The 18410-nt window shown below is 36.0% G+C and overlaps 1 protein-coding gene across 1 annotated transcript in view; it reads left to right on the top strand.

The window, feature by feature from the left end:
- The window catches only part of LRBA (LPS responsive beige-like anchor protein), a 411018-nt gene that overhangs the window by 341760 nt on the left and 50848 nt on the right, over nucleotides 1-18410 (top strand). Inside the window, 1 exon segment of the mRNA XM_055797819.1 lies at nucleotides 9665-9832. Coding sequence (XP_055653794.1) covers nucleotides 9665-9832 — 168 coding nt within the window.

The following is an 18410-nucleotide window of genomic DNA, read 5'->3' as shown; positions in this document are numbered from 1 at the left end:
TACACCCTTCCTGCTAGCGTGGCTCATGGCAGAGTAATATAACGGTTATGAAAAGTTTGCTCTCAACTGGCCACAGAATGTCTGTTGCACTTGGAGGTGTTTACGCCTTGATTTCCTGAGCATGCTCAATATACTCAATATATCACTTGTCCTTCTGTGTACAGCCGTCATAGTGGAAATTTGAAGCAGTTTAGGTGAAAGAAGGGAATAAAATCTATAAGAAATGAAATTGTCGCCAAGAAAGCAGTATGAGCAAAACTATCTCAAACTCAACATGCAATGCATGATTAAATTAGAATAAAAAAAGAGAGATTTCGTATTTTCTAAGGATGGACATCTTAAGAAGTAATTTACAAATATAATCAGTTTTCAGTTTGATTTCTTTCAAGCATTGAACCTGACTCTTAAGAGCTCTTTGTTCTGTTACAAATTCCAGCACTTGCCAAATGACTCCCAGGGAGCAGGAGACAGCCCAGGGGATCCAATGGGACAGGGTATGGCAAACAGTCAAGACTGGGGCAGTGCCTCCTTAATCAGGAGACTGTATAAGTTCTTGTCCTAGGGTATTTGATAGAAGGTGAGCCACCCTGAGCACCAGTTTGCCTGGATCCAGACTTCCTGCTTAGCAAACATGCCAGAACAAGATGTTAAATGAGAACCTGCTGTGTTTGGGCAAGTTTGCAAAAGCATTTAGTTTTCTAAAAAGTGTCTTCTACAAATGTGTTTTTTTCCTTAAAAGCTGAATGTAGAAGCTGATGCACAAAAACTCCCTTTCTCAGTCACTGTTAAAGTCAAATAATGATTCTCCTTTGTCTTTCCAGTTAAATGCCAACCTTAAGGAGTCTGATGTCCTTGCCAAACATACCTTGCATTGTCATCCTAGGCAACCACTCAGAATGTCTTTATGAAACATCAGGGCTTCACTGTTCACAGTCAGGGCAAGGAAGCAAATCCCGTGCTTATCTATGCGTGTTAGCCCCAGAGCAGGTTACACATCTGTGCCACTTGATGATAAAGTGCTGTTTCCTATTTTTGTAACTGTGTTTGATTTATTCAGATGTGGTGCCCTAATTGCCTTTGTAAATCTTGTGTTCTGTTCTCCAAAGGCTCTTGAGTGCTTCTTATTCTGTGAATTAGCAGACAAGTCAAATGACAAGGTTGAAATGACTCTGCCTGACTCGCATCTAAACTGTGTTTTAAATTTTAAATTCCTTGACCTTTTGTCTTACCATTTCCTAATCTTAAACAAATTTTTCTAGAACATTTTTTCCCAGAACTGGCTTCAAAGACAAATTAGATTAGTCTTCACAACTCTTCTGCGATGTTTGCTTGTGCTATTTGCAATGATTTGAAGACCATGTGTTTGCAACCAGTTCTGTCTCCTCTTTACATGCATACTAATACTTGTTGATCATCACAGTTCTTGTGAATTGCATATACAACTGACACATCAAAGCACAGCATAAATGCTGCAAGCTGTTGAAACAGAGTGCAAAAATAAAGCAACAGTTGACTTTTAGGGCTTACAGACTAAATCAGAAGGAAGAAACATACAAGAAGATTAGATGTAAGATGTGTTAAAAAAAAAATCATAAGTTTCTCCCAATTTGAAGTGTATTGTGCTGTCATTAACCAGAACGTATACGTAGGCTTAAACTTTAATTTGGGGATTAAATGAGATCGCAGTGCTCAGCCCAATACTTAACACAAAAGCTGTTTCAAGTGTAGTTTTGTCTGTGTTCACATTAAAACTTATTTGCATTTTGATCATAAAAGTTCAGTTCATGTTTCAGACATTTCCTAAAACTTCATGACCTTCACTGCATTCACTAAGTTTCACCACAATTGTGCTAGCTGTGTATTCATTTAGTATAAGTAAGCTAAAACCCCACCACGGGGTAAGTGTACTCTTATTATAACATTTCCCTGACTTTCAGAATATGGCCTGTTTCTAGCTTCAGCGAAAAAGTTTGTTCAACCTCAAAGGCAAGCAGATTTTACATGGTTAAAGTGTTGTAGTGTTGTTTTGCACCTCCCTGAATGGGAAAGAATCTGTAATGCTAAAAGGTGAATCACTGTTTACCATGACAAACACCCTTTTCCAAGTGTGTAGTACTTTGACCTTTCAGTTTGTCTTTGGCTAATACTTGACACTCAGAAGCACCTGTGATCATGTTGACAAGGCTCAGGGAGATGCCACACAAACCCCTTAGCTAGAAGTGTGCAAGGTAGCTGAAGCCTTAGAAGCAGTATACCTGCCTTAACCTTCTGAGAGGAAAGGTAACATTAGCTTGGCAGCATAGGGTGCCAACACGATTGCATAGTTTCACTGCCAGCTCAGTCGGCTGGATCAATACACCTCACTGCATTGTGAAATACTGTCATATCTTGTGGGATTTTGGTGTTTGTTGTTGTTTTTTCTAAACACAAAACTTCATTTAAACTAATTTGACTGAGCCAACCGTCAGCTGTGTGGTTAACAGCCTGTGCTTCCGTGGGTAATAGGTTCCAGATCCAGGCTGTCAGTCTTCATGCAAACAAGTGCTGGAGGAACTGGGAGAGGAATTGCTGAATTTCAGGGAGGAGGGAGCTTCCTGCCTCCTTTTGGTGCTGTGTGTGAGCATATTCAAAAGGCATTTTCATTCAGTCTTGGCCTCAGGATGTTGCTGACTCTTCTGGAGGAGAGAATCCTCTAACAATGTAGCAGACATTTTAAATGTGGACAAAAAAATGCAGGGACGAGTTTGAGGAATGCAGAAATGGTAGAGAAATCAGCAACACCTCCTGGTGTTATAAATACTTGGGTTTAGCCATATTTGTAGTAATAAATGGTTATCTAACTGGTCGTGGTTAGATTTTCTGAGTGTCTCTGGGGAAGGACAAAGGCAAGCCACATAAATCAGTATTATCACAGGAATAATGATAGTGATTCATGTGATTGCACAACTGTAATTAATTATGGCTTTTATATATTATTTTTCATGTAGGGGAATTTAATAAAGACCTCCTGATCATTTTTTGTTCCGATCACTTCTTCTGTACATTTTCTACCTCTGGCTGAGAAGAAATCACACAACTAGGAAGGTGCCATTGTTGGTATGCCTTTTGAAAAACATCTGTTGGTTTAGGGAGCCAGTTGCCTGAGTTAGGTTTTGCCCACTCTTTTTTTCAATGGGGAAGTTAGTATTGCCACAACCATGGCTGATGGAATATGTGAACAAGGAGGTAAGCCAACACGTGAATTCATAGTTCATTAACTGTTGAGAACCAGTGTGCATGCTCAAGGAGAAGGATATAGCAATTACATGCACTGTGGGCAAATTAGTCCTTGTTTGGCATGTGAGATTGTAACTACACTGCTTTGGGACCTGGGTGGCCTTTATTTAACTTGTTCTCAGTTTCTCTGTAGTGTCATCTTTGGAAGTTTGTGTTTTTAAGTCTAGCTCTCCAGATGTTCTAACAGTCATACGCTTGTGTCTTCTAATGAGTCACTTCAGAGATCCTGCAAGCCAGGATACTTCACCTTTCTAAGTTGTTCTGCTATGAAGGCTGTGGAATTGCTCACAAGAGTAAAGATAAACATCTGTGTAAATGTTTTCACTGTTGGCACCTAAGGTAGATATCTGAACTTTGAAACTTAACAACAAAAATGTAACATTTAGTCTGTTTATCTGTATTCATGGTAAATTGTAACAATTTTGCCTTAAAATTATTGCTTTCAAATTTGCAGATTATCATGGATATACTGAGAAATATTTTTTTAAGGGTGATCACTGCCCTTTATGGAAAGGGTAGCTAAGAACACTCCACGACAAGTTTTCATATTCACCTAAATCTTTTATTCCTGGCACCTAATGATACACATTTCAGTTGAGATTAAAGCCAAATTTCAAAGGAAATTTAGCTTTCATTTTAGAAAATACGTAACAGCTGTCTGACTTGTCCACTTAAACTACAGAATAACAGTTGTAGACTGAATATAGAAATCACCAGAAGATTCAAAGGTGCTCGAGATTTTTAGCTAAACATGCTACTAATTCACTCTTCTTTTGGTAGTAATAACATAAATTCATGTAGGAGTTTGAGTCATTAGAGTGTAAAATATTTTCCTTTGTTTGCGTGCCACTTATGGAGTATATAGTTTGCCACAAAATTCTGTTTCATTAAGTTACACGAATTCTGTCATTACTTAGTACCTTATTGTTAAATACAGAGAAGTAGAAGGAGCAGAGGAAGAGGTTTATGTTCCAGAGATCTCCTGTGTGTGACTTTCTTCTCAGATTGTTGATATCCTTTGTTCTGTAACATCGTCATCTTCAGTAAAGCATCTGAGTTAAACCTTTATATTAAGGTTGTGTTTTCCGGAGATCTTTCTCTATTTTATCCTGGTGTTGATACCAAATAGAGAAGTGAAATGCTAATTTTGGTTATAACAGTAATGAAGAATACATTGGCAGTGCACTTCTGGAACACACACACAAAAGGAAAAATGAGATAGTTCTTATAACGTAAGCTGTAAAGCAATTGCTTGTTTTCTGAAGGATTTAATTTTTAAAACAAATTGCAAAGTACAGTAAATAAAACTATATGAATTTGCTTGGAACAGTTATTTAGCAAGTTAGAAACCACCAGTCATGTAAACATTTTGATGTCCATTTCATCATTTCAAAATTTGTATTACCTCATGCAGATCTTGGAGGTTTCTCCTTAGAATGTCTGCTGTCTTCTTCCTCGTCCTGATATCTTCAAGGCAGGCTTGAGTTCCGTATCTTTCTAATAGCTTCTTATACTTTTTTTCCCCTCAGATGTCTACCCATGTGATCAAATAGTGCTGCTGGTGACAGTGTGTTTGGTAATTTACTTTTTAAATACTAGTGGTTACTGAGAAAGCTCAAAAGATAAAGCCAGCACTTCAAGAGTTAATATGTTATTAGGAGGACAGGAAATCTGGCAACTATTGCAGAAACTAGACCTAATGGTGCACACAAACAATTTGTCAGTCTTGGTAAATGTGAATAGCTTTCTGCAAAGTGGCTGGTTTTGCTTTGTTTGAACAGCCTAAACTTTTCCTTTTCGGACTTTAAATCTTAGAAGTGAAATGTGATCCACATATTGAATCAAAATAATTTAATTCAAAACATATTTTGATTGGAACAAGGTTGACAAGGAAAAAAACTCTAGAATAAAAAAAAAGTTGAAAGGACTTTCTATCATATATTTAGCAGGAAAATTTGAAACAGTTCTAATTAGGCTGAAAAAACCAGCCTTCTTCATTGTAACTTACAAAGGTCATATATCAATGTTAAGGCAGCATTACCAGCTTGTGTCTGAAAGCCTGCACATGCAAACATAATTCCAGTTGTTTGGTTTTGCTAGTTTTGTTGTTTTGGGTTTTTTTAAATGTATGTGCACACAGATACTTCCCAAGCCAGAATACATACTTAAAGTAGTTACCTGGTACTGCAGTTATACGGGTGCTTTGTCATGTTCAAGAAGGGTATTTTTCATGTCAAAATTGTGTTTGTGCTAAAAATGTGTGAAATCCTAATTTATGCTTTTCTGTTCATACCTAAATATTTTTCAAATGGAATGTAAAAAAGAGACTCAATTATTTTGTGTTTCAAAGGAAATTCCTTGCTTCAAAGAGGAATGAAAATATTTAGCCTATTGAAGTTAATAGGTAATTATTTGTACTTGAGATTTGTAATTTCTTACTTGCTGCTGTAGTATATTCCTGGTGTTTTGATGATTTTGGTTGTTTTGGGGTTTTTTTTTTTGATTGAATGAATAGGAAGGATTATTGATGTGTGAGAAACAGTTTTGATTTCTCATCAAAGCTTCTACTTTCACTTTAAGTATATACAAGACATTTTGTATAGTTCAGGCTTGTTTTCTGTCTTTCAAATAAGAGTTACATGCGTGGTTTATGCTTTGCTTCAAGATTACTTTGCTTTAATCGGCATAGGAATAAGGCAAATCCATGGTCTGTTTCTGTATAGCTTGATTATGAATAAATACCTATGCTGGTAAAAAAGGGATACAGTTAATCTTTTAGTCTTATTTCAGAATTGGAACATCCCAGTCTCAAGCACAGTATATATACATTTTTAATAGACATAATTTCATATGCTATATGTCATTACATAATCTAAACCAGAAAGAAAAGTAGAGGGCAAAAGCCAATATAGTCACTTCAAAGATACAAAATTTGATTCCAAGGGTATATTATTATTTGGGAAAACATATCATAATAAATGGTTAGAGTATTTATACTGGAAAAAGAAAAATCTTTCTTAACCTGCTAGTTTTGTTTTTGTTGTTCCAACCCTGTTTTACCAAATCATTTGCACCAGCATTAGACTGACGTTAGTCTTTGGTTGCTAGCAGGAAATTATTATCCATTCATTCCTTTCAGAAAACAGGGCAAAAAAAAGATGCACAGAGAATAATGGATTTCAGAGTTGTTCATGAAGAGGTACTTTTGATTGCAGACATTTAGTGACGTCAGATTATGTATTTGAAAAATATTTATGAATAAACAAAAATTTCCTTCTTAGATGAAAGCTTCAATTTGTTGATGTGTCTGAAGCATGTCTACCTTGGGAATGGAGAAATGAAAGTTACTAATAGGTGTTTGTGTTTGACATCTGTATACTGTACTTTTTAGCATATCTCAAGTGTTTTAGTCTCTGCCTAATAGATCTCATTAAAGAAACAGATATCAGCCCCAAGACAGTTTGTCAAAGTTAATATGAGTCCCTGTGGACAGAATTGACAATTTGTGTGTGGCTTCATGTGACAGTCTTTTCATGGTCTTGTTTGATCCTTTAACAATTGGACATTAGTCACTGATTTGTTTTACAATAACTCAATAGGATTGAATATTACTGTATTATGCTGGACATTTTAGGGAATTTTCTTGTTTTGCACATTTTCCTCAGAGCACACAGTAAATGATGTACTTGGTCTGCTGTGGGAGTGCTAACAATTGATTGGTTTGCTTTAAGAGCAGCATGGGAAGGATGTTAGTATCCCATCGCTGTATGCCATATTTAACTTGAGCCTTAATGAGCACTGGCTGTCCTAGATGCTTAAGTAAACCTAAATGTGTAGCACTTGATACCCTTGGTTTAGTTTTGCAAGAGGCAAATGCTAAGAGTAACATTGAAAAAAACCTCTCCTTTTTACAGCTGGATAGTTTTGTAAATTGGAACTTTTTCACTTCTCAGATGTTTTGTTTTTAAGGAGCACCCATACATAAATAGTATATACCAGCATGGCTGTGAAGTGCATCACATGTACTGGTACATTGTGTTATTTTTCTTGAAAGTCTACTTTATTTTTTAATCATTATACAGACTGTTAAATATTGTTCCTCCATTGATTGTGTCATAGTGTAAGCACTTCACTCCACCCGAGAACTTAACTTTGACCCTGAAATGACAGGCAAGTTTATTTAGCATTTGAATTTGTGTGCTATGTTTGGTCTGGCCTTCAGTGTCCTGGGTATTGATGCTGACTACAGTAATTTCTAATTTAACCCTTTTATTTGTGATTTGGCAAATAAGATTTAAAATGGCCTAATGTGGAAAAAAATAAAAGAAAATTACCTACTTTTGAATCTGTGTAAATTACAAGTGTGAAATAATTTAAACTTGAAAAAGAGAAGTAAATGGCTCCCACACATTCCATGAAAGCGCAGTGTGTTTTAGTTTTGCTTTTTTAAGAAGAAGTCAGAATTATCCATTAATCTGAGGAGGTTGCAGAGTGATATTCCTTTAGTTATTCATGTCCAAATGCTTTGGTAACGTAATATGACCCTTTACAAATCTAGCTTTCGAAGAAAAGGAAAATATGAATAACCTCTGCGCATACTACATATATATATATATGTAAAAATGCACAAGTTCTTAACACTATTTTTCCTGACATTAAATAGTTATGGTGATAACAGTAAGTATATTCTAGGGTTAATTTTTTTTTAGCAGGATAGAAAGAAAATTAATTCCCATCATTGTCATTTGCTGAGCCCTGTAGAATTTTATGGCTGCACATTGTAGTATTATGGACACTCATGAGACTCCTGACTGGTTTTATCTTATTAAACAATTTTGAAATCATTAATTTTTAATTGGCCCGCTTGTGGTTTTTTATAGTTTTAATTGTGTGTCTGTGTCTAAATGTTGAGGGTTTTTTTTTTAATTTGAAGAAAAAAAGAAAAAAGTATGAAAGAAAAAAAAATCCTTTCTAAGCATATATTTTGTAAGGTATTTCCACATGATCATCCAGAGAGATACTACACTGTGTGGCAATTCATTTTAAAGAATGCTTTCGGCAGTTCAGTATTCTAATAAAAATAATAATAAAAAAAAAGAATGATATGATGCCGAAGATATGTACAGGTCTTTTCTTGATTGAAAGTTCTAATTAAGTGAATCGAGGAAAATTAACTGAAATTAGCTGTCAGAAAGTCACATTTAAATGACTGATGATCTGGTGTGGCAGTAAACATTTAAATGATATAAATTGCCATTTAAGTGTATGGTTTAATGTTTGTCATGCATTAATATGACATGAGACTGCAGTGACAATCAAGCAGCTTGCTCTAATTTGAACATATTTAGGGCTTTTGTGTGGAGTGCACCATACAAATTAAGACAATTGCTGTTTTTATGTGTCAATTTAAATGTTGTTTTCAGGCATCAGTTAATGAAACAAACCCATCATTTTTGAGTGCAAGTTGCAGAGTGATTTCCTTGGTTTTCAGATTAATTTTAACTTCCTCTGCTCAAAAATTAGGAATTTCCTTTACAAGGAAAATGCCATTCATTTTGTTAGATGAAGAGAATATCAGACTTTGTTGCATTGTTTCATTTGCTTATTCAAGTAAGAAATATATTGAATTCTCTGTATAAAACAGAGGAAGAAAATCATGCTGATGACTTAATCTAGATGAATTAACCCTTCAGATGACAACAATTTTTAGGTTATCTTTGAACATATTTGTGGTGTACCTAATACTGTTATGGAGAGATTCGTTATTGTTTGGATGCTTTTGGTTTGGGGATTGTGTTGTAACTGCATGACATCTTCAGAAAAGTGACTTAATCATTCATCATAGGACTGTTTCTGTATAGGTTTGTATAAGAGATGTATACAAGAAATGCATAAAAGTAATAGCAAGTTGATATTCCAGCAAGTTAAATACTTTGTACCCTAACGTCCCTAGTTACTTCAGTTTCCCCGAGTCTATCAGTCTTCCCTCTGTCAGAATGAGATTACCATGCTGTTGTTATTTACTGTGCAGATCACACAGAAAAGCACAATTTCATCTTGAGAGTTTATAAAAATATAGTCTGGCTGACCATAAATGCTTTCCACTTACTGCTTTTTTTTTTTCCCCCTTATTCTCACTGTTCTAGTTTAAAAAACAATGTCTTTTGGTCAGCAGGCAGTAGGGCATGAGACTCTGGGATCTACCAGAGGACCCACCTTTTTTTGGATAGAATATCTAAAATCATCAATTAACAGTTACTGATTCTGTATTTAGACTTGCTAAGATAATTTTGTATGCTGTTAAAAAATATGCTTCTACTACTGCTAAATGATGACTATCTGGCAAACTCAAGTTTATATATTTTGTGTGTGGTTTTTTTTCTCACAGGCATTAGAAAGTGAGTTTGTTTCCTGCCAGCTTCACCAGTGGATTGATCTGATTTTTGGCTACAAACAGCAAGGGCCAGAGGCTGTTAGGTCCCTGAATGTATTCTACTATTTGACTTATGAAGGAGCTGTTAATTTGAGTTCAATAACGGATTCCATATTGAGAGAGGTAAGTTTGTACTTCAAATGTAGTAAAGGAAAATCTTTGTTAATCTTTGTGTTCTCTTGTGGTTTGGCAAAAAGCCAGTCAAGTGCAAGGTGCTTGAACCAGTTGTCACAGCATGCAAAATCAAGAGAACAAGCCTGCAAGTTGTTCTTAAACTTTGTGCACCTGGAGTCGGCACAAACTGGATGCCAATATAAAAACGTATGTTCGGGGATTGCTTCAGTTGCTGAGGGCAGTCATTTTGTTCACTGGATCTTACTGGATCTTAATGGCAGAAGACGAGCAAGCTTGATGTGGCTTGTACTTTTGAATTTTCTTTTACAGTTTTAACAGTTCTCTTTTAATGCAATCCTACATATGTAGCACACATCAAGAACTATAGTTTTGTAGCTTCCATTATTTTTATTGGGTTGCTATCAAATTAGTAATAACTTGTCTTGTATTTTTCATGCACTAAAGTGAATGTTTAAACATTGGAAAGATCAGTAGTCTCACTCAGACTCAGCACCATTCAGAAAAACCTAATTTCTAAAGTATCCCTTAGGATATTGTGGGCTTTAAAGACTATTCCCTCGTCCATCTAAAAAATGTAAAAAAAAAAAAAAAAAAAGCAGGGGTGTGGGCAATTAAAACAGGGTTTTGATAGGTTTTACATCCTCTGTTCAGACAATACATTGGTATCAAGTATAGCTGCATGTATATTAATTATAGAATAAATGTATGTGGTATTTTGTTACAAAATATTCTGAATCCCTAAGAACAAAGTATTATGAATGCTATCAACAATTTTATTTAAAAGGGTGGTTAGATGTTTACCAACGGGGAATATATGTGTGAACTGAATGAAAATACGAATGAAGACATTTCTGCTTACAAATAATAGGTTTGAAGTTCACTGTAGAATTCTAGGCTAATCCTAATAGATGTTTTTGTTTTTTATTGCTTGTTGGAAGAAAGTCTGAGAAGTAAGCAATTATTATTTTTTTGTATGTACCTGCCATCCGACTGTTTGGGGCACCTTGACAGACTCTGTAGAGAAAGTCACATCATAGCAACACTGTGGGCTGTAGCTGACTTGTGAGTGCAGTGGAAAGGTTTGGAGAGTGTGCAGGGCATGTAGGCATACACAGGGACTTGCTTAAGTACCAAAAGTGATGGCTGGATGTCGTCATTATGTGGGCTGCCATCAGTCTGCAGCCTGCATCTTGGTCCACTTCAAGGTAAAATACATATGCTGCACATAAATACACTTAATTGAGCTAAGAAGAGAGATACTGGAACACCTGGCTTTTAAGAAAATATGTCATCTGGATTTGAAACAGTTATTGACCCAAGCATACTAGGTGTTCACCCTGTCATGTTTTCATTTCATTGATAATGTTTGTCTGCTGTACACTGACAAGGAAACAGTCTTACCTTGTAAGAGTATTTATTAAACTCTTGAAATGCTAGGTTTAAGTGTGAGCTGAAAAATAGACTGGGCATTGTGTGTAAATTGGTTCTTAATTTTGGTATTAAATGAACCATCATTGAACCATTGTTTATGGAACTAATAATTGAAGTAATACTAATCAAAATAGTGGTCTGCCACACACAATTTTTAGGTAGTTTTTAATTTTTCTAGAACAGTTCTGTAATTAGTTTAACTGTGATCTTTTCTGCTTGTGTCATAGCCTGAAAAAAAGTAATTTAAGACCAGGGGAGTTATGAATTTGTCTGGAAGTGTGGATCATCTCAGCTTAGAGAGGCGTTCGCTTCGTACTGCTATAAATACTTACTGCTTAACATATTTTGTTACCAAATCTTTTGAATTTGTCATGTTTTTAATGTATTTGAATACAAGTTTTTTTGGTGGGGTTTTTTTTTTTTTTTGAGTTGTTCTATGGTTCCTGGACTGAGTAGCATATAAAAATGAAAACAGGAGAGGGAGAATAGCAGTGTTGTTGAGTTCACAGTAATGGAGTAGCTTAGCAGCAGCAGAATTTCAAAACACTATGGATGGTGTCAAAAATACATGCTGATAAATGCTGGCAGCAGAAGGAATGGTTATCTTGTAACACTTTTGTTCAGAGTTACTTGAAGATTGGTTCAATGGAATATTTTTATTTATTATTTTTAAGCAGGTCAATAAAGCAGTAAAAGCATTCCTGTTTAGTTAGGTATCCCTTGCTATTTACATGTATATTGTAAAGCACATTTTTTTTTTCTTATGTAAATGTGTTTAAGTAATTTGCAATGGTGTGTATGATCAGCTCTGATATGATATTGACAGTGCAGCGATTTAATGACTATCATCACCAATGGTGAGTTATTCTGTTTTTACTTATGAGTAGAGATGAAAGTAATAAAAAATCTGTTTGTGTGTATATCTGTGTGCATAATCATTCTATATCTATGTGCTAAATGAATTTATCATGCACCTTTGACAGCCTCACCTTCTTCTGGCTTACTAATCTGTCTCCCTGAGGACCTGTGCTAGCGTTCTGTACTGCCAAGCAGCTTCAATCAGCATTTATTTTTCTCCTTCAGTCAGCTTGCCAGAAAATATTTCTTCTTTTCTCCACCAAATTCCTGGTTAGAGGCCAAATAAATTTCTGATCTGGACAATTAACAGTATTTTTACACAGGCATGACACCTCAGATTTAGCATCTGTTTATTAAGCAACTATTAAACCGGAAATGTTACTCTGGATTTCTTGATTTCTAAAAGGATGCTTTTGGCTTTCTCCCGACAAGTTTCAGGGTTTGGGCCTTTAAATCTTGACAGTTGTAGCAGAAAATGCATTTTTATTTGCAAACCTGAAACAAGGAGAAGCATCTGTATACTCTGGGAGTTGCATGTTACTGAGGCTTTTAGGTTTCATATGGAATAATAGCATGTGCTTAAACCATGGCAATTTCTCCACATAGGTAGTCTATGCTAAGCCTGAACCACATTGGTAGTGAGAAGCCTATGATGCATGTGTTTCTGAAGTATCTTTACAGATATATGTATGGATATTGGTGACCTAAGTCATCAGGAGAGGCCACACACAGAATAATAGTGGAAGGAGCTGAGGAGTGTAGGAGTGTAGGTTAATGCAGAATTTCCTTAGGTCTCCTAAATGGCTCCAACTGGCACCTTTATTTTTATAGGCAGTCAGGTTATATATATTACAAGAAGGAAGCACTCGTCTAGGAAGGAAAACTACTTGATTAAAACCATATTCCACCTTTCTTTTTTTTAAACTGAAAATGTAGAACTTTTACATCCTCTCATACTGCTGTGAGCAATTTTTTTCTGCCATTCTTTCTGCCTATGGGAATAAAGGAAGTAAAGTATTTTGAAAGGATCTGACTGCTATAATAGAAATTTTTAAACTAAAATGCAAACCATGGGCCACATGCTACCTTTTGGCAGATAAACCCTGAGGAGTGCAAAGCTTGCATAATTCAAAAGCAAATCTCAGGGGGAGGGGAGTAGATCAAGAGAGAAGGGTTTGAATTGCAGCCAGTGGGGGAAGGGAAGGGCAACCAGAAGCAAGGCAAGGGATCCAGTATATCTGCTGGCATATCTGTGTGCTACTCATCCCTGCAGAGACCATTCCTTCATCCTCCTTTTTTCCTCAAGCCTTTTTAGCAGCATTGTCATTGACTCTGATCCTTGTACTTTTATATCTTGCTGAAGGAGGTTACAATTGCAGAGGGAAGTTGCTGTTCATTTGACAAGCAGTAAATATCACATCTCTCTCCAGTGGAAAATGTGGTATTTGCCAGCAGAGGTATGCTATATGACTACCTTCTGTTGACTTCATTCTTGAACACCACATTTTGTTTTGTGGAACTCCCAATCACAAGATCTGCCGTGGAAGGGCTTTTTTGTTGCCTGTATGGAAGAGACAAGGAATCACAGCGGCACAGATAAATGTCATCCAGCTGTTCTGGAGAGAATTCACAGCACCTTCTTATCACAAATTCTGCTCTCTTTTGGAATAGCTGTCCACGAATGGAAAAAAAAAAAGAAAGAAAAAAAAAAAAGTAGAATTAGATCTAAGCCATTCGGACAAGCAACTGATTAAGAGGTGAAGCACAGTCCATAGAAAATAATTTATATCTTGGACTGATTTGTGGGTATTCCATTAGTGTCTTGGTCAGAAGGATAGAAATCCCTCTTGTCTCTGCCGTGGTATAACAAAGGATGGTTGTGAGTCTGGGCTGCACTTGGAGTTCCTAATTAAAGGTCTGTTTCTTCATTGATACCCCTGTGTAGCTGGCTTAAACACTGGATAAGCGTAAAGAAAAGAGATGAAGTTAATAGTGGGAGGGCAAAATATTGCTTTGAGAATACGTCATTAATTTGTTACAGGAATCCCCGAACCTCATGAAGCATACTAAATTTTGTACCATGCTTATCAAAAAGCACCTAACCATATTATTTAAATAATTTTAAAAAATTCATCTGATATGATCTTTGTAGGCAGCAATTAAGGAGGACTGATGATTTTTAAATTAGCAATAATAGTTTGAAAAAGATGAGAAGAAGTCCTATCCGATTAATACTCCACAATTCCATTAAGTGATTTGCTTTTAACCGTAGATAATTTAGTTGTTTTATACTTCTTCCTTTGAAGAGAAGGTGCCTTTTTGTTACATGAAGGTAGTCTGTTTAACATTAGGAAGCACAGCTTTCTCCATTCTATCGGCACCTTTCGTTCTGCTGTTGATATTTTATTTCCATATGAACTGAGGAGTTTCTAAAGAGAGATTCTGAAGAATCAGCTTGGACGTAGCATTTGGTATGTTACTTGAATGTGCCACTTCTGATTATATAAAGAGATGAAATAATTCTTTTATTTTCAGTTTTAAGGCATATGGGGTAAATTATTCTATGGATAATAGCTTTTAAATGTTGCCCGAGATTAATATCTTTGGGTAAGTTTTATGTATCTTAGACCTATCTCTTATGAGTCTAATTTTATTTTTAAATATTTACAGTTTGAGAGACTTCTGTGCTTTCCAAAAGATCTTACAAGGATGTTTAGTTTACATGACCCCAGTTTCATGACAGCAGTAGCAGATCTGATATCTTATCCCAGAGAAAGCATTTTTGGCCTCTCTTTTAGCTGTGTTCATGGTGGGAGTTAATAGCATATTTCAGCTCCAACTCAGCTGGAGAACTCTGACAACAGTGAATCTTTCACAAAGTATAAACACGATTTGTATTTATAGCATAGTTAACATTTGCTAAATAGTTGGGAAAACGATCAGTCTGTTTTTAGCAGGTTGGGCAACAGTCTTTGTTGTGGATTCAGTGCGTTCTAAAAAGTAGGATAAAGTGATTATAAAAGTACTGTCTCAGAGCAGTAAATTTAGATGTGCTGAATTCAGTAAGTAACAAATTCATGCAGGCAAAATTCAAAGTACTGTAGAAACAATCTTTGAATCCTCTCTGGCCAGAAGTGTGTTGTGCAGATGGCATGCTTGACGTTGTACAGCAGAGGAACATTGTGAGAAGCCAAATAAATGTTAAGGATTAGTCTAGTTTTAATTGCAAACCCATAGTAAAATACCATTATATGGAACCAGAATTAAGACGACTATTTTTAAAGGAAGCATACTGATTTCATGGCTAAGGAGAGGTGGACTTGTTAGCTTGCAACCAAACCCATGCCCTGGTCTATTCCTGTGAAGGTATGCAGAGCAGGGCTGTGTAATGAAGACAGGACCTCCAGTGCTGTGGTGGGTGGGCAGGTACCACTGCTGCGTGAAATCAGCTTGTCTGGGCATTGGAACTGTACCATAAAAAGATGAAGTATTATGATCTGGTAAAAGGAGCATTAAAATATCAGGAGCGTCATTCCTGCCACCAGTTTGTATCATTTACCTATTAATTCTCACATCTCAGCTCACACTGTGACCTATCTGTGGTATTAGAGTAAACAGGCAAAATGAGCATAAGCAAGTGTTTACTGTGATATCTGGGAGGTGTGGCACTTCTTTGATTCCATTCAGCCCAGAGTTTGACATGACAAATGGGGTTTATTGCCCTTTGTCTTAACTTACGAATTTGCTACAGTCCGTAGAAACAGCCATAAAAGTATTCAGCTAGGTTTCAATCCATAAAAATATTTGACCTGGATGTTCTCTTTTTGTCCTTCATTACAGAATAGATTCTAATTTTAACTGGTGCTTCTGCTTCTCTATCCAGCAGGAAAGAGTTCTCTTATGGAGTTAATTAAAGCAGGACTGAGACGCCTGATATATAAGGATTAAAAAAGTAAGAATAAAACAACAGCTTTGGCTGGAAGTAGTAAAGCTTTTTGGAAGGAAGTAACTCATGTAAATCAGTTCTTCGGCTTCGAGTGCTTTTTTTCTCAGCCCCTGATTGAAATTCAAAGGATAGAAATTTTCAGTGCAGTCAGTTCCCTCACCTCTTCTTGCTTGACCTGTCTCATGGATCTATCAGAACCAGAGAGGCCTTGAGACCCCCTGGGCTCTTTAGGTTTTCATTTGTGCCTGGCTGGTCAGTCTTAGATAGCTGACGTATTTGTTGGCCAACATTAAATAAGAAAGCAATCAAAAAGTAAACAAGGGATGGAAAAAAAGGGATACTCATAATCCTTCAAAAATAACTTTTTTTTTAATAGAAAGTATTTAAATTTTTAAACTTTTTTTTCCCCTCTTCCCCATGTGGAAAGGATGAGAAACACTATTGTATAATAGCTGCAGATATCATACACTAAGCCTTGAATCAAACAGGAGTGAACTAGCTACAAAAATATCATTATTTTTTATGTTGTCAGCATGCTTTGATTATTTGATGGCTCTTTAATGCAGTCTGAAAATATCTGTATTGACTTTCACAGTAACTGGGAAACTAAAAATTTTTGTTTGGAGTGTTTTCATTGTATTTGCTTGTTGCAGCCTAGGGTGTCTAGCTCATCAGTGTTCCCACTGTGTCTGTGGATGTGGTGTAGTATTTACTTACCAAACTGTATTATATTAGTTATTAGTTGTATTTGAACGATAGGTGCTTCTTGAGTGCTGTGCTTGCGGTTGTGCAAAGGTGCTTTTCCTCAAGCAGTGTCCAAAAATCAGGTCTCAAATGTTACATTTTATTAAATGATAATAGAAAGTTCATTCATTGCAGTAGGAGACCGAGGTAATATTGTACACATACTTTGAAAACAGCAAGTTTGATCTTGCAGGTAGCAGTTTTGACTTAGTTTAAATAAATGTATTTCTTAGCTTCACAAAATTAGTTGTTTCTTTTTCACAACGGTTACACATTCTGAAAGGTGATCATGTAAGACCATTAAATGTTGGATCTTTACATCCATGTATTAATCTCCTTCAGACTGAAATGTTTTATTTTAACTAAGTTTTTTTTTATTTAATAAATAGAGATGGCATCAAAGTTGAAGAAGTTCCATGGAATGCTAACAGATCCGAACAGATTGCTTTTTTCCAGAGGGAAGTTTTGTATCAGAAAATTTGGAGTCAGCTAAGTAGCAGGTAGACTCTGTGATTGCAGCAAGTTTTAAAGATTATATTTAGCTGTTTAGAGGAGTGAATGAATAATGCCAGAAATCAATGAAGTTTCAAGGTATCGCATGTGGCAATGCTGATACTTTCTGTGAGATAGTTATTGATTTTAAATGGAAGCAATGAGTTGCTCTCTTGAAATCTTCAGCTGCCACAGCAGAGAGAAACATGAGGCAATTTTGTTTGTGGTGCTCAGATAAAATAGAGGCTTATATTTTTTAAAAGTAGCCACAGAACTGCTTAGGATTTTGCTTGCACTGAGTCCAGTTTTATTTGCAGGTCTTTAAATTCATCTTAACTTTCTTTTTAGACTCTTTTTTCCTTTTTATTTTGTCAGTCTCTTTGAAGTACTACCAGACCTGTTTTTCTAGTTCTAGTTTTTTTATCTGCTTCTTTCCAGTAGCCAAAGATTTAGGTGTTTTGAATGAGCACATCAGTGCTCCAGACAGAGATACTGTTTGAAATTATCCATGAACCCAGTGCCTCTGAACATTATTGAGTGACATTTGTTTCTGTTGGTTGTGTCTGCTCTGACTAACTGGTTTCTTTCAGATTGGCAGCTGGGATTACACTGCAGTAGATGGACAGCTGCGTGAACTGGAGATTGCAGCCAGGCCGTGCTATGCCTCTGTTTAATATGCCTGGAATGTATATATTCAGATTGGAGCAACTTGCATGGCCCTGAGGGGAATCTATTTGTATTCTCACAAACTGTGATTACTTCCTGTATTACTTTGACAATTACATGGCAGTCATTATACTGATTTGTCTGGACAAAAAGACTTCATTTTTTTTGATTCTCATAGAATATTTCTTAATATAGTTTGAGAGCTGAGTTAGTGTTTTTGTTTTTAAACGTGTGGTGGAAGGTATCCTATGCTATGCTCTATTCTACACTTCTTCTGTGATGTGAACAGAAGGGAGTATTATTCGTACATTGAATTGCAAATAGCTCTGAGGAAAAAAATAATCCTGTGTGGGGTAACCACTCCCCCCTCCAAGTATCTATAGTAGTTTGAATTTAGTAAATAACAAGTGGTTAGACTAGTAACCAACT

Source organism: Falco peregrinus, chromosome 2 (assembly GCF_023634155.1).
Source record: "Falco peregrinus isolate bFalPer1 chromosome 2, bFalPer1.pri, whole genome shotgun sequence".
Lineage (NCBI taxonomy): Eukaryota > Metazoa > Chordata > Aves > Falconiformes > Falconidae > Falco > Falco peregrinus.
This window is presented reverse-complemented; position numbering and strand designations above follow the sequence as displayed.